Raw genomic sequence first — 18,059 nt, forward strand, 5'->3', positions numbered from 1 at the left:
ATAAAATACTGTTTTGTAATATGAATAATTCTGTTTAAAAACATAACTGGCATGATTGCTCTCCGGTGTCAAGGAAGTATCAAAACTTTTACTTTGTTAAACAGACTTCCTGATCTTTCAGTCTATTGCAGACTGTTAAGCTTTTTGCAAACTCTGAAGAGGCGCGCCTGTCTGACGTCACATCCCTTCGGCAACCTCGTCAAGACAACCCTGAGCTCTCAATAGGGGGTCTGAGAAAACTGTGGCTGTAAAATTAGTAAATGAGGAGTCAAATGATTTATTGCTTTTCAGCTCATTTCACTTCACATTAGGCAATTCTATGAAACCCCCTCAGGTATTGATGATGATGAGTGAATAAAACTGGTTCAACTATATTTTGGTTTGAAAAGGTAATGTGACGATGAGGGACCTGCTCAGGAAGTTATTTTGTTCAAGTTTTTATAATAATAGTTATCTATGGCAGCCAAGTTCACAATTTATATTAAAGCTCATATAAAATATAGTAAACCTGGCACATGTTTAGGTGCAAACTAAACTAATTATCTGAAAGTGAGTCTCCTAAAACAAATTGAAAGTCACTGCAATTGATAAAGAAAAAAGACTCGAAAGTCTTTTTAAAAATAAGTTTAAACCGTCTCTTGCACATATATATATATATATATATAGAGAGAGAGAGAGAGAGAGAGAGAGACCCTTTTACTCAAGCAGAAGCCATTCTCTTTTTATACATGACCAGATAATTATAGACAGTGTTATGTCTAGAGCTGTATATTTGAGCTTCTATTTTTTCTTCATCAGTTGCAGTGTAATAGGATGTAAGAACTGACCACAACTTAAAAAGAGATTCTTGCTAATCAATGATGTTTAAACGCGTCAAAACATTCTTAAAGGGCCAGTACACCCATATATTCCCACATACCCCTGATTGAAATGTAAAAACGTGTCTAGGCAGCACCAGTATGGATATTTTATTGAAACCAAGACAAAAAATGAAAATTAATTGAAATGATGAATGTGTCATAGACAGAGGAATGTCATTATGCTTTTATCTCACTGTCCAACAATGACTGACACAGATCAGATTGCTACAAGGGAATTTAGTAGGATATAATAGATCAACACATGTGGACTTACTGTATTAGCCTTGTTCTAGCAGTAACAAGGAGAAAACCACTCTCAAGGTACAACTAATACAAAAGCAAACATAAGATTAGGTTTCAAACATAGACTGTAAATAAAGATGTACGACATGACAGCTCCACGAAAGTGAAGCCAAAATGTCTCGATCACCTCCTGGTGGCTGGCTGCAGTATAGGTCATAAACACTGCCTCCTCCATGTTAGCAGACATGACAAGGACATCGGAAGTACACTTCAAATACATTTTTCTCGAAGATGGTTTCAGTGATTTTAAATAGCTCTTATCACACTGATGTTTGTTAAAGTGTTCATTTGTCCAGGAACTCCAAATGGCTCCAAATGACGTCATAGGCACAAGATGGCAGTGATCATATTTTGTCTTCATTTCTGGAGAGTGGGAGGAAGTGGGAACGCGTCGTCCATCTTTATAAATAGTCTATGGTTTGATTGGTACTGTTCCAGCATTAACATTAAACTGTATGCATTGTAATATTTAAATAAGATCACAAATCTTGCAGTTATTCCTCAATACTGTTAAGCCCAACATTAGTAAAATAAAAAATATGGACATTTATTCATCATCACTGATTCAATATCTCCGCCTCTGCAGGAAAAATGCAGATTTATAAATAAGATAAATGTGAACGTCCAACTAAAAATGCATAATGGGATATCTTTAAATAAAGTGATAAAGTGCAACAAGGTTCAGCACTGAATACAATCAATCTTAAAGCGCTCCCAGCGCGAAAAGATAATGAACAAATAAAACATTATTAAATTCATCTATTTAAGGGTCATTATACATTTTCTTTCTGTTAATTCTATCTATCTAAGTATCATCTGCCTATCAATAAATCATATCTAAAACATCTTTATTTCCATTCACTTCATCTCACAGAGCTCCTTCATTTTAGCATCTGTGTGGTGAGCCGAGTTAAGACGTCAGTGCTCAGTCATCATGCATAGCTCACGTTGCTGATTCTTCTTGCTCACGTCAGATTTTCGTACTTTGTTTTCCAACTGGCGAAACTTTTTTTTTACTTTGTGTAACTGCCACTTTTCTATTTGTGGCAGGTACCTGAAATCTCCAGCGGTCGGAGCCGTCTCATGAGGTTTCATTCAATATTTTATTCTATCAAAGCATTTTTTGGGTCATTTTTCCTTCTCTTTGGAAAGAGCCTGGTCTGGGTCGAGACCTGTTGCTGTTTCAAGAGACCAAAACTTTTTCTAACCTCACTGAAACCACATACCATTTGTTTTTTACATTTCTGGTTACACATTGATAAGAACAGCCTCCAACCTTTAAACTCCAAATACAACATGACCTCATTGTGGATTTTCTCCCTTCCAGCAGTAGGGTTATTGCCCCGTGTGCCTCAGTCAGTCAGATGTGGAGAGAGAGAGAGAACAGTCCTCTGTTGGATAGTTGGAGTAAAAAAAGTATGGGTGGTCCTTTTTTGTATCCCCCATGCTGGACCCTGTAATATTGTACAGGAAGCCATTAACATTCAACAATATCACCTCATTTCCAGGTGGCGGCGGCGGGGCGAATGCCTGCACTCCCCTTGGAGCCCTTTGACCCCAGCGACTGACCCGAGCGGCTCCGCAGGTCGCGCTCAGCATTCTCGCTCTGTGCCTGCTCCTCGTCGTACCTGGTGCCACCGAGAAGGAGTTCGTCAGTGGAGTGATGCAGTACAGAAACACCTTTGAGCAAGTTCCTGTTGCCACCTTTGTTTGCCGTTACATGGGGAACAAGAGGCTTAACACTAACAATACCCTCCTGGTAAGCACTAAGCTAACATCACCCTCACAACCATTCATAGTGGGTTATAGCCAAATTACCTCTGCATGGATTTGACGAATAGTCACATACAGACATCCTCAACCCTTCGATAGCTCAGTTGGCAGAGTGGAGGACTGTAGGTTTAATACAAGATATCCTTAGGTCGCTGGTTCAATTCCGGCTCGAAGGAGTGGCATTTTAGCTGTGCCAGCCTGTCAACCACCCCAGTAGGCTACTACTATGCACTTTACTGTATATATGAGGGCGGGTTTACACCAGCCTAATTTTGTGTGGTTGTATCGAACCCTGGAGCTTCTCCTTTATCCAGATATTCATTGTTCCCAGAGGATCAATCCTACAGTTTGCATTGCTATGAGGGTCAGGGTGAGCTCTAACAGGCCTTCGATAGCTCAGCTTGAAGAGCGGAGGGTTGTAGGTATTACCAGGCATCCTTAGGTTGCAGGTTTTACTCCAGCCTGAAGGACTAATATTTAACCACATTACACAACAGTATCACTAAAAGCTGTGTGGCTTATGAATCTGACTTTCCCTCGAGTACCACAATTGTATTTGGAAAAGAGCACAGGCAGAAGGGTCGATGCCCTTCTGCTGAGCAGATGTTGAACAGTTTGTTTTGACAGATGCTGCTTTTTTAAACTGGATGTACCCACTGAGTCATTTATCTCTAATGCTGCCAAAACAGAACTCTTCTGCTTCAACAGTGTGACAAACATGCCAAACATGTTTCCATTCCATTCATTAGCCGCTATCCTTGTTGTAGCTTTAGAGGTCTGTCATAGTTACTACAACGCTCCACTCCACTGTGCTTAACTCCAACAACAGCCCCCGTGTGAGCACTAAGCACATATAAACCTCCCAACAATTGAGAATTGACCTTCCATTGACGAGCATGTATTTTGCTAAGTGTTCTTTCGATTTCTCGCCTGTAGATAGGCAGGTTTGTCCCTTCGATAGCTCAGTTGGTAGAGCGGAGGACTGTAGTGAGAATAAAAGGTATCCTTAGGTCGCTGGTTCAAATCCGGCTCGAAGGAGTGACATTTTAACCACCACGATGTCAAATCAGCATTAAAAATACCAAAAAAGACATACCTTGTCCCCTGATGATTTCTCCTGCAAAGTCCCCAACACCACCATGACTTTAACTGATAAGGCCCCTATTCAAACATCACAACATTCTTTGTCCCCGGAGAATGAATTGTAATATATTTAGTCTCCTGTCTATTCATATAACAATATTGCATTCACGAGACATACTGGTCCCACAGTGCTTCATCCTGGTAGTCCTCCACTATTGCTCTGGTTTTGATGTATAGAGTAGGACTGGTCTTATTTCAGATCTTGTAGGCTGAACAATATGCAATGCGGTGCACAGTAGAAAGTGTCCCGTCAAATTTTCAGCTGTTATTACATATGTGTCCCTTCGATAGCTCAGTTGGTAGAGCGGAGGACTGTAGTGAGAATAGTAGGTATCCTTAGGTCGCTGGTTCGAATCCGGCTCGAAGGAGAGACATTTTAATAAGCACAATGTCAATTTAGCACTCAAAATACCACCAAAGACAATCCTGTTCCCCTGATGATTTCTCCTACAAAGTCCACAAACAGCACCATGACATTAACCGCTAAGGTCCTTATTGAAATATCAAAACAACATTCTTTGTCCCCAGAGGATGCTGCGATATTTAGTCCCCTGTCTATTAATATAACAATTTCGCATTCATGCATACTGGCCCCACAGGGCTTCATCCTGGTAGTCCTTAACTTTTGCTCTAGTTTTGATGTATAGAGTAGGACTGGTCTTTCCTTATTTCAGATCCTGAAGTTGAACCATAAGCAATGCGGTGCACAGTACAAAGTGTCAAATCAATTTTCACCTGAAAAACATCATATTTGTCCCTTCGATAGCTATTGAAGGATGAATCACTGCAAAAAATCAACTACAATTTTTTTATGTTATTACAACGTAATAGATTTAATTTTACAGTGTAAAAGAGAAAATATGTGTTTGAAATATGAAGTTAAGGTTCAAGGTACTGTAAGAGGAAAAAATAAAAATTATTATACGAATTATTGTTCTGTAGCTAAATCAGTCTGAACATTAATGTATTGGAATTAAAGAAGATCTGTAGAGGTACATCTGATGAATCAGTAAACAAACTAAGTCTTTTGTCTTTTGTGAATGAAACAAACAGAAACATATATTGCTGCTTCTTGTCATCTACTCTTGAACTACATGGGTTAACAGGTGGTTAATGATTTACAGTTCAGCATAAACTTGTTCAGTCAGATTGTGTCCTTGTTTCAGGTGGTGCTGGACAACAATGTTAGAGTAAAACGTTCCTTCCAACCGGATTTGAACCAGCGACCTAAGGATACCTGGTATTTTCCACTACAGTCCTCCGCTCTACCAACTGAGCTATCGAAGGTTGCAAAATAGAGGTATACACCCTTTAAAAATCAGCAGGCGATCACTTTTGAGCGCTATATTTAGCTGCTGTGTGACCCTCCAGCTACATTCAGTGTGTCTGGACATATCTGATGGATTTCGGTGTCACTCACAGGACTTGGTAGTTGCCCAGGGCCTCCCGGGGTGGGCTGCGGTTCCAGCGGCAGTCTGGGATTTCCCCGTTGGGCGTGACGATGTTGAGGGTGTCGTTGATGAGGTTGTACTTCAAGATGCGGTCATTGGCTGTGCTGGAAGTGAGCGAGGGAGATGCATTGACCTGAGGAGTACACAGAAACAGAAAGAACATTGTGTGTTTGAAGATAAGGTGTTTTGCTTCTAAATACAGTAGAATTACTGCCCTGTCGTTGCTTGCCTACGCCAACCAGTAAAGGCAGCATACTTCTTTTTTTTTGCCAGACTCCCAAGAGGTCACTGTGACCTTTGTGAAGAAATTCTCTCATGGCAAACTTGAAATATCATATTCAAGAGTTCTTATCAGGCAGGAAATGTAGCTGCAACTGTGCTACAACGCACATGGATGAATTATTCTCAAAACATACACACACTTACTTCCTTGAGTACACACACAAAGACTTCTTTGCTCGCTCTGTTGATACACACATACCTTCGCAACTATTGTAAGGTCAACCAGAAACAGAGCAAGTAGCAAGACTAATGACTGACAGGGAGTGCTCCTGACAAGGTCTGTGGCACATATTTGATCAGTCTGTCGCTGTGGAGCGTCCATGCCCTAAAACCAACTGGGTGTCGACCAAAATAGATCAGATCAGTGTCTGTGAACAGAAATAGTTGAGACCTAGCCTGGAAACCCAGCAACTTCATTGTGCAGCTGTCAGGAGCAAGTGCAGTAAAAAGATGACAACTTCTCAACAAGCAATATATTCAGTAAAAGAAACCTGAGAAACAATGACAAATGCCTCCTATTTTAAGGAAAACACCAGCCAGCGATTAGCCTGCACCAGCCTGTATCACTTGGTTCACACACTGCATTTGTTGCAATGTTTTACAACGAGGATAATCAGACTAGAATGGGTTAAAGAAACGCCCTCAGCACACAATTAAAGACACAGAGGCACACATCCAAACAGACACAAAGATCACCCTTAAGGCCATTTAAAATTGCTCAACCCAAAGTGGAGTCACTGTGTTAGCATGTTAAGTATCATGGGCTTGGTGAAAATATGTAACTGTTGCCTTCAGGAACTGAGCAAAAACATGTTTTTATGGAGCAGAGTTTAATATTTACTCAATTAAACCCTTTTTTATTGAGTTTGTAGGTGTGTGTATTTGCATAATGAACTCCTCCTTAAATGACTCACCTCAATAAGCCACGGCTTCAGCTTGTCATCGATAATGATGTCATAGCCGTAACATTCAAAACAGTGCTTGTCGTTGTTCATCACGGGCTGAGAGAAATAAGAGAGGGAGACCAATTTAGAGCAAGGAAGTAAACAACTAGCGATTGTGATACATCACCAGTGGACGTAACTATTAGCGCACAGCAGCCTGAGTATAGAGGCCTGAGAGAGAGAAAGTGGAATAAATCACTTTGAAGGAGACGTGTGTGTGAAGCTGAGCGCAGTAATGGGCTAAAAAACTAAAAAGAGATCATATCAAAGAAGTTAGAACCATTTAATAATCAGAAATTCAATTTTTGAGACATTTCTAACCCACTATTCCAACGTTAAAATCTGTTCGTGCCTAACTTTACTTAAAGGTTCAGTCTGTAGAATTTAGTGACATCTAGTGGTGAAGTTGCAAGTTGCAGCTTAAAACCCCTCCCCTCACCCTCCCCTTCCAAACATGATGGAGAACCTGTGGAAACCTTCAGTTGTCATAAAAACTCAAAAGGTGTTTAGTTTGTCCAGTCTAGGCTACTGTAGAAAACATGGCGGCCTCCGTAGAGAGGATCCTCTTCCCATGTAAATATAAATGGTCCATTCGTGGGTAAGGAAAAATGCAATTTGTAAAATTTAGATGAAACACACTGGTAAAAACATCACTAGGATTATTTTATATTCAATTTCTGCCAATAGATCCCTTCCACCTGAATCTTACACACTGCACCTTTAAGTGTGTCGCAGTGTTGGACAATATGTTTCACAATACAGTTAAAAAGTCACTCCAAATCCATATCAGCTGGGCTCTTCTTCCTATAAAGTCAGCCAGTGTGTGTGAGAGAAACTGTCACATGAGTAAAAAGGGAAATTCTACATCATGTCTACTCACGGCCACAGCTTTCAGCGACTGCACCACAATCCAGTGGATCTGGTCAAAGAGTCTGCTCGTCACCTCCTTTCCTCGGGTGCTCTCCAGGTACAGACGTAGGTTGCTGACCGTCCACTTGCCTCCGTGAACGTGGTTGTAGTCATCCTGCATCAGAGGCACACAGTCTAAATATGTGTTGGAATATCTTGTCACCTGGAATTCATTGGTGTCTTTGGATCTTTTCAGAAAACGCTACATCATACACGTTTTATCTTACAGGAGCAATCCACCAATTTTACACATCAAAACAGTTGAATATTATCTTCATTAGCTCTGAGGTGAGGTCTCCTGTAGGAAGCTTCTGCATCTGTTGCATGTTGAGACCCATTTAAAATCCAATAAAACCTTTTACTTGTACCAAACAGTTATTAAAACAGGACCAGACATGTTACAGACTTACCCCGTGTTTCTGTATGGCCACATTAGTGAGGTGGACAAACATGTTGTCCAGTTCACTCGTACTGGGCGTGTACTTCACTGTGCAGAACCGACAGAAGCCCAGATTGTAACTGAAAGAGTGAAATCAACAACTTTGATGTCATTTTAAAATAAAACCACAAAAACCTAGTGAGAAAACGTGTAATGTTTCAACTACAGCTGAATAGAAAACAGTCTGAAACATGCTGCAGTAGACATAGTGTAAGATTATTGAAGGATGCTCGTAGCCAGGTCTTACATGTAGCATTTCAGAGGCCGATAGGTCGTCACCAAGACGTAGAGACGCAGGTCAAACTTTTTCCCTCCTATCAGCAGAGGATTATCAATGTACAGGGAGATCACATACGCTTCCTTACCACTAGCAGCTGCTACAAACCTGCGGCAAACAGCAAGACACCCAGCGTCAGCAAAAACAACAACCTCTGACCAAGCTGATGCTTTACAAGAATGATCATGAGCAGTGTCTGATGATTACCTGGAAATCCAATGCTAAAACAGTAGATTATACAGGTGTTGATGAGCATTTCATTTAAAAAGTTGAAACTAGAGCGAAAACATGATGATTTGTGATAGTTTTACCATTAAATAGAAAGAAAAAAATTAGAAAATACAAAACAAAATGCATGTAGTGGCTGTAGCCTCGCATGATGGTGTGATGTCTCTGTTAACTCACGTGGAGGTGCGGCTGTCTCTGGACCACTTCTTTATCTGGGACAGTTTGTTAATGAGGAAGATGCCTTTGCCCTGGGCCTTCCCGCAGGGCTTCATGATCCAGGTGCTGGACGGATTCTTTCGATACTCCTCCACAAACAAATTGTAATCGGCCGGGAGCATGAACGTCACGGGCACGAAATCTACCCATAACACAGGTGAACATAATCAGCTTTGTCACATTTCGATGATTTGTGTGTCTGTGAGGGAAAAGAGAAGAGAGGAAGATAAATATGGATTTTTAGATACCGAGATAAATGTATTTTCCATTCTCGTCCTTCTCCGCCAGCGGGCTGCTTTCTTTCTCCAGGTCCTTCCGGTAGCGTTTGATGTTCTTGATCATCAGGTCCTTCCTGGTCAGCTCATAGTGGTTGGGGAAGTGGTTAACCATCTGTTCGTCTGACAGGCGGTAGCCGGTGTCCACACTGAACACATTCCTGATGGTCTGGATGCTCATCCTGCACATGGGCACAAATACATCTGCAGTATATGGTACTGAAATATGAAACAGTAAAATAGTTCTGTGCAAATGTTTGGACTTTCTCCTCTGGTTAGAGCCACTTATGAGACCCTTAGGAAGTGGTTTGAATCCTAGGTTGGGAACCACTGTACAAAAATATACTATATAAAGTGGTTACAACTGGTTCCTCCTCACTCTGCATCAATGTAAACAAAATGATTAAAGTATATACACCGCATTCCACATTATTACGCAAATTGGATTTAAGGGTCATAAACATTCATTTTTTAGTTTTTGAATTAAACTCATGGATGGGATTGTGTCTCAGGGCTATTTGGATGATTGAAATCAATCTCAGACACCTGTGTTAATTAGTTGAGGTGAGCCCAATCAAAGGAAATCTACTTAAGAAGGATGTTCCACATTATTAAACAAGCTACATGTTTCAGGCAAAATGGGGAAGAAAAAGGATCGCTCTGCTGCTGAAAAGCAGCAAATAGTGCAATACCTTGGTCAAGGTATCACAACATTGGATATTTCCAAAAGAAATGCGCGTGATCATCGGACGGTGAAGAAATTTGTCACTGTTTCACAGCAAAAGCGGGTTCGTTCAGACAAGGGCAAAATAAGGAAGATTTCTGCCAAACAAATGCATAGGGTTAAGAGAGCAGCCACTTAAATGAATAGCAGCAAACAGGTGTTTGAAGCCGCTGGTGCCTCTGGAGTCTTGCGGACTTCAAGATGTAGGATGCTCAAGAGGTTTGCAAGTGTCCTTAAACCTGTTATTCGGCCACCCCTAAACCAAGCTCACAAGCAAAAAAGGTTGCAGTGGGCTCAGGACTACATGAAGACTAAGTTCCAAACTGTTTTGTTTACTGATGAGTGCCGTTCAACCCTTGATGGTCCTGATGGATGGAGTAGAGGATGGTTGGTGAATGGCCACCATGTCCCAACAAGGCTGAGACGTCACTTTTTTTGATTTCAGTAAATATGACCTCTTAAGGCTGCAAATTCAACAAATGACAATTTTTAATTCTTTACAACCTATAAAATATCTTGAAACCCTGAAACTCAGCATAATAATTTGGAACACTGCATTTTGAGTTTTTTATTTTTGAAAAAAATACTGTTATCATTGGGAGTTTTGTTCAATAAAATTTGAATTATACTCTAACAGTTGATGACTTGAAAATTATACTGACTGGCTGTGCATTACTATTTAGGAAAATCTGAGCAAAGTGTAATTTGCATAATAATGTGGAACGCGGTGTAATAACATACTGGTCACGTTCACAACTTTTCTGCAGAACTACTACTTTAAATTGTACATGTGGCTGATTTGTGAGACGTATTCTAAAGGTTCAGTGTGTAAGATTTAGGTGAAAGGGATCTATTGGCATACATTGAATATAATTAATCCTAATAATGTTTTCACTACTGTGTTTCATCTAAATTGTACAAATTAATATTTTCTTTCCCCTAGAACTGGCCTTTTATTTTGAAATACTTTATATTTACATTTGAAGTGAGTCATCTCTACGGAGGCCGCCATGTCTTTTACAGTAGCCCAGACTGGACAAACTAGACACCTTTTGAGTTTCTATGACAACTGAAGCTACCACAGGTTCTTTCTCATGTCTGGAAGGGGAGGGTGATGGGTGGCCTTCAGCAACAACATTCAACCTCACCACTAGATGTCACTATATTCTACACACTGAACCTTTAATTGTATGATACTGGTACTTCTACAGAAGCAAATAATCCCAGTGCTTCCTCCACGATTGCTTAGTTTAAGGCATCGTGTCCAATGCTGTGTCCCAAGAAGAACCATGTGCTGTGTGGATGTGAAACCTACCAGTAGAAATTCCAGTCCTCGTTTTCTGTGACTGGGATCCATTCCCTCTTCTCAAAGTTGTTGATGAGCACTGATTTCTCTATGTCCGTCACCCACTTCACCTTCCCGGCCATGGTGCCTCCCTCTGGGGTGGGGCAGGTGAAACACACACACACACACCGGGTGATGAACAAGGCTGTGCAGGGAGAACGATGCAGGGCTAAAGGGAGGAGATGCATGTGCTGCCTACCTGAAAATCAATGTCAGTAAAACAGCCAGTCATCAGCAGCGGCTAGCCGGGCTGGCTCTGCGGTTAGCGGGCTTCTGCTGCTGGTTCCTCCCCGGGCTGATGATGCTGCTGCTGGGGAGGATGGGCGGACATCCCCCGGTCACTGACCCGGTCAGTCACCCGCACCGGAGCCGAGGTTAGCGGGACTCACAGCCGAGCACAGCGGCGGAGGGTCGGTCAAACATCACTACAGCACAGACGTCCCTCCCATCCCATGGTGGCTTGTTGTTGATGCTAGCGAGGAGGAGGCAGGCGACGTGAAGCCGGACACACAACAAACTCCTCTTCACAATAAAAGTCCCCCGTGTTAATCACGACAAGCGGTCACTTCAGAGATTAATTTCTAAACTATGTATATTTTAATAATGTGTCATCAAACAGCCCGCTGTGGACTCGGCCTTCACCGAGACAAATAACCTAGCAACGGAGGACGCATTGGTGTCACTGCAGGGTGTCATTACCGCAGAGCACCAGCAGGAGGCGGTGTCTTCATCTTCAATCAACCTTTATTTGTATAAAAACTTTAACTCACAAAGCACGTGACGAAACAATAAAAAACAACAAACACACGAACTGAGCAACACAATGTCATCAGAATACATCACAAACCATTTCACACTATGGATCTATCATGAGACTATTTATTATTGTGTATTATAATGTATTATAATAAGATGTAACTCTATACGTATTAGGATGTATTGTAATGTATAAAAAGATTGAACTAGATTTGTTTAGCAATGTATTATAATGTATTGTAACTAAACTTGTTCTGTGATGTTTGATACGTTTTAACTCTATATGTATGATAACGTATTATAAGATGTAGTTCTATATGTATTATAATGTATTATGGGATTCAACTATATATGTTTTGTAATGTTTTTCAATTTTTCAAACTCACATGTTTTAGGATGTAATATAATCTATTTTAAGAGTAAACTCTAGATGTATGCTGGTGTATTATAGGATTTAACTATATATGTATTGTAATGTATTCTACGATTGAACTCATATGTATTACTGTTTACTATAAGATTTAACTATACTTTACTTTACCACTGTTGAAAAAGGTATATTCTGAAAGATAAATAAATTTAATAAAGGAGAAACTCAGCTCCATCTTGTTTTGGCAGAGTGCTCACGTTATGTCACCTGTCTGCTCCTCTCTGTATCAGCAGGTAAAGGCGTGGCCAGGCTCATTCGTGGCAGTTAACCGAGAGCAACGAGATTAAAGGACGCTGCTGTAAGTACAGGAAAACAACAAACGAATATTTATTTAATTTATCATCTCTTATACATTTGAACTACAATGTGTAAATATCTGTTACAGGGCGGCGTCGACTTTAATCTACTCAGAAGGTTGGTTTAACTTTATATTTTTTATTGTGTGTGCACACGTTTATGATGACAGGGGACATTTGTATTCGATTAGTATCTATTGCAATATGATTCAATAACCTTATTAAAAGGAAGTGGTGTTTGTGTTAGATTTTTCACCGTGTGTGGATTTAATGGGTCATGTAATACTTAACATGTGATCTTGAAAACGACCTTTGTTTGCTTTTGAGGGATGAGATCACCTCTTTGTTGTGGCAATATGGAAAAAACACTTCAGGTTATTAAATAATTTATACTCGACAACCTTTCTTTATTAGTTTGTGTATGATTGTGTGATTAATTTCCCAAAATGTATGGTTTTAATTGATGATTTTATTAATTAAAATTAGATTTAGCATATAGGATTTCCTCAGGATATTTGAGGTTTTGTAGAAATACAGATTAAATGTCTATATGAGTAGATTCTTTGGAGCAGGAGCAAGTTTTATTTTCTTCTCCTTGAAAACAAACAGAGGCAGTTTGGTTGATTTGAGTTATGGAAATGGTGCATTTGCATTCAGGGGCAGGACTGAATGTACAACAGGAACTGGTGTCAGGGCAGGTGTGTGGAGGAGGATCCCAACCTGCAGAAAATAACAAGTCATATGTAGGAGTGTAGTGACGAAGGTAGATTCATGTCCACTCCAGAGCTGAAACTCCCTGAGTATCGATCGAGACGTAGGTGGACAACGACCATTGGACTTTAATCCAACACATGATGTCACCTCTTCAAACCTGGGAGAGCCTGTTTTTATCACCCTGGATTTTCTCCCTGGTAACACAGCCGCCACCTATCCTGGTAACATGAGCCACTATTTACACAGACTGTTTGTGAACGTTGGAAGTCAAGCAAGGCTGAAGCACAAACACCAGTGTCAAACCAGGGAGCCATTATGTGTCCTGCATGAAGTTCCAGGCACATGTATTAATAAGGAACAATTTGCATAATACCGTTTTTCTCTCTCTCTCGCCTCTCTCAGAAAACAAACATGGTGAAACAAAGCAGACAGCCCAGTCCAGTCGTCCCGCTCCAGGCTGGACCTGGTGAGGGGGACACTGGCGGCCTGTTGGACGTTAACCTCAGGTACAGCAGAACGCCCCTCCTCACTCAAGTGTGTTTGGTAATAACATCAGCAACACACAGCTCAGACAGGCTGAGCTTCGGGCAACGGACCATGTGGGATCAGTTGTGCCAAAAACAAACGCTTTCAAATCACCTGGAGGATGATGAGGGATTTTGTTGTTGTTGTAATTTGGCAAAAAAATAGCTTTTCTCAAATAATAATTATCTGTCTAATTGATCAGACTCTCTTATTCCTGTTTCAGAATCGGTGACGGGACATCTCGTGCCTTCGCCCGCCAACTGGCTGCCATCGGGGACCAGATGGACCGGGAGTGGACCAGCAGGCGGCGAAACCGGCTCCCACCTCCTCTACGCATGCTGAGACCTGCTCAGGTGCTGACCAGGACCGTGTATCGGTAAAAGAAAAAAAAAGAAAAACATTTTGTGTTTACTCATCAGATTTTTATACGATTGAGGGTGTAACCTGGTGTTTATGTGTTCCAGGGATTTCCACAACCAGTTATGGGGCTTCCACGGCCTCTCTGCTGCAGTGAAGGCCTGGATACTGAGCACTGCGCCTGGGCAGGGTCTCTTCAGAGCTGAGGCCTGGACAACCTGGGTAACGCTCATCCTCCTTAGCATTATACATGTTTCTCAGTTTACCAAGGTCAAAGGTCAAGGTCAAGTCTCTGTCAAACATGTTCAAATATTATTCCACATGTTTTGACCTTTGGCAAACTTGTATGCTAGGGTACTTAAGTCTTCATGGTTTTCATGTTGCACTCATTACTCCTTTATTTTGCAGGTTTCCAGTTTTAAACCAATAACCAGCATTGATTGGACCAGAGGAGCCCTGGTGACTGTGGCACTGGTGGCTGCAGTGACCCTCCTCGGTGCCTTATGGATGGAGTGGAAAGATTAAAGAGCCATAATAATAATGACTTTTCCAACATTATTATATTTGACAAGAAAAAAAAGTTTGCAGGCGAGTGATAATTATTGCTAACTGATGTGTTTCTGGTGTTTACTTTGAGGTTTTCTTTTTGTACTATTTTAACGAGCGGTATTGGCGTTGACGCGGCGACTGTGGGCAGCTTACTGGGAAATGTACCAGTGAAAATAAATATCCCAACGCAGGTGGATTTCAATCAGTTTTATAGCATTAGCCAAGGAGTTGGCCAGTTTCATGTAGCACTGAAATGTTGTTTTTAAGGTCACACACACGTTTCCATGACTGTTGCTGGCCTGCAGTCTTTTGTATCCACATTAGTTTCTTACTGGTTTAAGAGGCCCAGAAAAGTTTTTTACGGATGATATGAACCCTGGCTTAATATAAAATGACGGGAGCTGGACTTTCTGTTGCAGATTTTTGAAACTGCTTTTCTTATAATGCTAATAAAAAACATAAAGACAAAATGTTGCAGTCTCTTGAATAAAAAAAACAACGGATTTAATTCAGACTAACACACAAACAAAGACCTTGAGAAGCAACTACAGGAGCTTGCACGTTTAGTTGGTCTTGCTAAGGTCCATTTTTCCCTCCTCCTGCTAAATTCCAAATCCACGTCACTTTGTTATCAGTCTTCATACGTGGTGACTTGCACATTCGTGTACGTTTTGAACGCCTTCATGTTGCATCTCTGAAGCGTGGCGCCCAGCTGCTTCCCTGGGCCAACCTCGTAGGTTTGAGGGAAACGCTCCCCCTGCGTCCTCTCGTAGATCTCGTGCAGGGTCTGCTCCCACTTCACGGGCGACACCAGTTGCTTCACCAGCTGCCGCCGCACGTGGCTCTCGTTCATGTAGCGCTTGCCGTCGACGTTGGAGTACACGCTGATCTCGGGACGCCGCACCTGAGGAGGAGAGACATCCAGGACGATAAAATTAAATAAACTGAGCTGTGACGCTGTGAGCTGTAAATCTTTAGAAAATACCATGAAGGGCGGATGTGAGTTAGCAGCAGTCAGACTGACCTCCACCTGTCTGAGAACCTCTCGGAGGGGCTCAGCAGCCGAGGCCATCAGCTCTGTGTGAAACGCTCCGCTGACCGGGAGAGGCGTGGTTCTCATGAACTGGAGACGTCTCGAGTTCTGCTGCAGGAAATCCAGAGCCTAGAATGACAAGAGTGCTAGGATTAAAGGACATGTCACAGGAGACGCTCTGACAGCTGTGACCCAGATACATGTCAACACTTAGATATAAAACTCTGTCTCACTTATAACAGGTAGAAATGGCTGTATAACCTGATATGGTGTGGTTGTATTTTGAATTTTGCTTTTATGCTCCTTACCTGTTGATGTCCCGCGATGACTCTGCCGTCAGGGAACAGGTAGTTGGCCACAGAGCACACCGGCTCCTCCAGCCCCAGACTCTTGCAGTGCTCTTTAGCTTGCAGACATGCGTATTTATACTGAGCCTGATTTCGTCCGATGACTGACAGCATCCCGCTGGGAATCCGCTCTGAGGCCTTCTGCATGGCCTCGGCCCGCACCTTCACCGCATACAGGGCTACAGGACACAGCTGGGGGTAAGCACGGTGCACTCACTGTGCACAAGACAGGATGTGATGTCATATTTACCTTCTGTGAAGTTTATGGCACCGGAAAAAACCAGAGCAGCAAATTCTCCAACGCTGAAACCTGCAGCGGCAACGCACGTCTCAACAGCCTGCGGACACGCGTGTGAAGAAAGATAAAATAAGTGGATGAGTAATATTAATATGTTGAATAAATGCCGAAGCTATGAGTCTATTAATAAGTCTGTCAAATAATGAATCCACAATTGTGACAATCACAATCATGAATCAAGCTATAATTCACGAATCAATGAATATGAATCAATAAAATAATTTGATGTTTTTCTTTTGCCATTCATAATAACAACCATTTATTATAATGTTATAACTTGTATGTATAGTTGGTACTTAAATATTGTTTAAAGGAGCAAATTATAAATGTGAAAACACAACTTTTTCATCTGAGAAAAAAGTTGTTTCACTCCTTTTTCTGTCAAAACAACAACCAAACCTATTACTTGTGATTAAAACGTTCAGTGAACCGATTTTGCAGATTGATCCGATTAATCGAGTGACCAGCACCATTGGGTTTTCCCGGTTGAGTCTCTCCACGGCAGCCAGGGAGGTGACGAACACTGCGGGCTGGCAGTGCACCGTCTTCCTCAGCTCCTCCTCGGGGCCCTGCAGGCACAGGGACAGCAGGTCGTAGCCGAGGATCTTCTCCGCGGCCTCGAACATCTCCTTCACGTTGGGGTACTTCAGGAGACCCCGGGCCATGCCCACGAACTGGCTGCCCTGCCCGGGGAAGAGGAACACCGAGCGGCCGCTGGGGTCCTTGCGGCGCTTCCAGCTCCGCTCCGGCTCTCGGTCCGGTAGAGGAGCGGAGGTTTCCGGCGGGGGGTCCGGGGATCCCCCCTGGTTGTGGGCCAGTCTCCTGCTGAGGGACAGCAGAGACCCGAGCCTCTTCCCCCTGGAGGCGGCCGACATGCTGCCGAGCACCGGGTTCAACATGGTGATCTGCTCCGCTGATGACGTGCTCACTGGTCACAGCCACCCCATCATGCACCAGTGGATTGAACCAGTGGACTGACCGATATTAGTCAAGTGTTACATCCGACACAGAGGCTCCAGCTGCCGGCATGACCCAGTGCAGGGCGCCGCCATCTTGTCTGAACCAGGGAGGGTTCGGCTATTTTCTTTCCGGGTCATTGTCACACTCCAGCGCCCCCCTTAGGTCAGATTCTGCCATGATTTTATTGATAAAGTTAGTATGCAAAGACACAATAATATAAAACATAAGTTTTATATATACCGTCATACAAGAACTCAATTAAAAAAGAATGAAGAATTTAACTAAAAGGATATATAATATACATAACTAAATGATGATGTGTATACAATATACATGATTATATAAATCCTTATGTGATTATATATAGATGTGAAGTATATGATAACTTATACATCAAATAATTATTATATATTATGTATATATAATTCATACATTATAAATTACAACCAGGATTACATGATATATATTGATTTTATAAGGTAAAATAATAATCGGCAAAGAATGATGGGTAAAGCTAATCGGATTATCAAAAAAAGGGTAAATACATCAATGGTGTTTTAAAATTGTACACCTTTAACAAATGTATTACTTCCACAACTTCCTGTGGTTTCCAGTTGTCGTCACA

The 18,059-nt window shown here is 41.8% G+C and overlaps 3 protein-coding genes and 4 non-coding genes across 12 annotated transcripts; 4 read left to right on the forward strand and 3 right to left on the reverse strand.

Moving 5' to 3' along the window:
• Positions 1 to 953: 953 nt before the first annotated feature.
• On the reverse strand, positions 954 to 11,853 carry ttll1 (tubulin tyrosine ligase-like family, member 1). The gene is made up of 10 exons (XM_061090935.1): positions 11,369 to 11,853; positions 11,140 to 11,263; positions 9,074 to 9,282; positions 8,787 to 8,967; positions 8,352 to 8,489; positions 8,076 to 8,184; positions 7,637 to 7,780; positions 6,727 to 6,813; positions 5,500 to 5,663; positions 954 to 2,791 (listed from the first exon to the last, which is right to left on the reverse strand). The coding sequence occupies exons 2-10, from the start codon at positions 11,250 to 11,252 to the stop codon at positions 2,662 to 2,664; spliced, it is 1,275 nt and encodes a 424-aa protein (XP_060946918.1). The 5' UTR covers positions 11,253 to 11,263; positions 11,369 to 11,853; the 3' UTR covers positions 954 to 2,661.
• Positions 2,519 to 15,266, forward strand: bik (BCL2 interacting killer). 6 transcript variants are annotated; one of them, XM_061091427.1, is made up of 9 exons: positions 2,519 to 2,579; positions 2,672 to 2,922; positions 5,246 to 5,379; positions 12,586 to 12,653; positions 12,741 to 12,769; positions 13,768 to 13,871; positions 14,114 to 14,266; positions 14,355 to 14,469; positions 14,656 to 15,266. In XM_061091427.1, the coding sequence occupies exons 6-9, from the start codon at positions 13,777 to 13,779 to the stop codon at positions 14,770 to 14,772; spliced, it is 480 nt and encodes a 159-aa protein (XP_060947410.1). In that variant the 5' UTR covers positions 2,519 to 2,579; positions 2,672 to 2,922; positions 5,246 to 5,379; positions 12,586 to 12,653; positions 12,741 to 12,769; positions 13,768 to 13,776; the 3' UTR covers positions 14,773 to 15,266. The 6 variants fall into 6 exon arrangements, with proteins under 6 accessions (XP_060947410.1, XP_060947490.1, XP_060947166.1 ...); XM_061091507.1 differs by having other exon boundaries at positions 12,589 to 12,653; XM_061091183.1 differs by lacking the exon at positions 5,246 to 5,379 and adding an exon at positions 8,874 to 9,316.
• Positions 3,026 to 3,112, forward strand: trnay-gua (transfer RNA tyrosine (anticodon GUA)). The gene is given in 2 exon segments: positions 3,026 to 3,062; positions 3,077 to 3,112. It is a non-coding gene; the product is annotated as a tRNA-Tyr (tRNA).
• Positions 3,888 to 3,974, forward strand: trnay-gua (transfer RNA tyrosine (anticodon GUA)). The gene is given in 2 exon segments: positions 3,888 to 3,924; positions 3,939 to 3,974. It is a non-coding gene; the product is annotated as a tRNA-Tyr (tRNA).
• On the forward strand, positions 4,361 to 4,447 carry trnay-gua (transfer RNA tyrosine (anticodon GUA)). Its single transcript is given in 2 exon segments — positions 4,361 to 4,397; positions 4,412 to 4,447. It is a non-coding gene; the product is annotated as a tRNA-Tyr (tRNA).
• On the reverse strand, positions 5,279 to 5,366 carry trnay-gua (transfer RNA tyrosine (anticodon GUA)). The gene is given in 2 exon segments: positions 5,279 to 5,314; positions 5,330 to 5,366. It is a non-coding gene; the product is annotated as a tRNA-Tyr (tRNA).
• A 2-nt stretch (positions 15,267 to 15,268) lies between the features above and the next one.
• On the reverse strand, positions 15,269 to 17,517 carry mcat (malonyl CoA:ACP acyltransferase (mitochondrial)). Its single transcript, XM_061090990.1, has 5 exons — positions 16,945 to 17,517; positions 16,427 to 16,514; positions 16,138 to 16,355; positions 15,821 to 15,958; positions 15,269 to 15,700 (listed from the first exon to the last, which is right to left on the reverse strand). Exons 1-5 carry the CDS (start codon positions 17,371 to 17,373, stop codon positions 15,428 to 15,430), a joined length of 1,146 nt encoding a protein of 381 aa, XP_060946973.1. The 5' UTR covers positions 17,374 to 17,517; the 3' UTR covers positions 15,269 to 15,427.
• Positions 17,518 to 18,059: the final 542 nt, after the last annotated feature.

Source organism: Limanda limanda, chromosome 1 (assembly GCF_963576545.1).
Source record: "Limanda limanda chromosome 1, fLimLim1.1, whole genome shotgun sequence".
Lineage (NCBI taxonomy): Eukaryota > Metazoa > Chordata > Actinopteri > Pleuronectiformes > Pleuronectidae > Limanda > Limanda limanda.

What these genes read in the sequence shown, in the direction of transcription:
- bik (XM_061091427.1), top strand. Translation starts at nt 13,777, where the DNA reads ATGGTGAAACAAAGCAGACAGCCCAGTCCAGTCGTCCCGCTCCAGGCT. An exon ending in CTGTTGGACGTTAACCTCAG is followed by an intron (nt 13,872 to 14,113) that starts GTACAGCAGAAC and finishes TTCCTGTTTCAG; the next exon opens with AATCGGTGACGGGACATCTC. An exon ending in CTGAGGCCTGGACAACCTGG is followed by an intron (nt 14,470 to 14,655) that starts GTAACGCTCATC and finishes TTTATTTTGCAG; the next exon opens with GTTTCCAGTTTTAAACCAAT.
- mcat (XM_061090990.1), bottom strand. Translation starts at nt 17,373, where the DNA reads ATGTTGAACCCGGTGCTCGGCAGCATGTCGGCCGCCTCCAGGGGGAAG. An exon ending in TCATCGCGGGACATCAACAG is followed by an intron (nt 15,959 to 16,137) that starts GTAAGGAGCATA and finishes TTGTCATTCTAG; the next exon opens with GCTCTGGATTTCCTGCAGCA. An exon ending in AGGTTCTCAGACAGGTGGAG is followed by an intron (nt 15,701 to 15,820) that starts GTCAGTCTGACT and finishes TCTCCTCCTCAG; the next exon opens with GTGCGGCGTCCCGAGATCAG.
- ttll1 (XM_061090935.1), bottom strand. Translation starts at nt 11,252, where the DNA reads ATGGCCGGGAAGGTGAAGTGGGTGACGGACATAGAGAAATCAGTGCTC. An exon ending in GAGGACTGGAATTTCTACTG is followed by an intron (nt 9,283 to 11,139) that starts GTAGGTTTCACA and finishes GCCCATGTGCAG; the next exon opens with GATGAGCATCCAGACCATCA. An exon ending in AGAGACAGCCGCACCTCCAC is followed by an intron (nt 8,490 to 8,786) that starts GTGAGTTAACAG and finishes TGTTTGCCGCAG; the next exon opens with GTTTGTAGCAGCTGCTAGTG.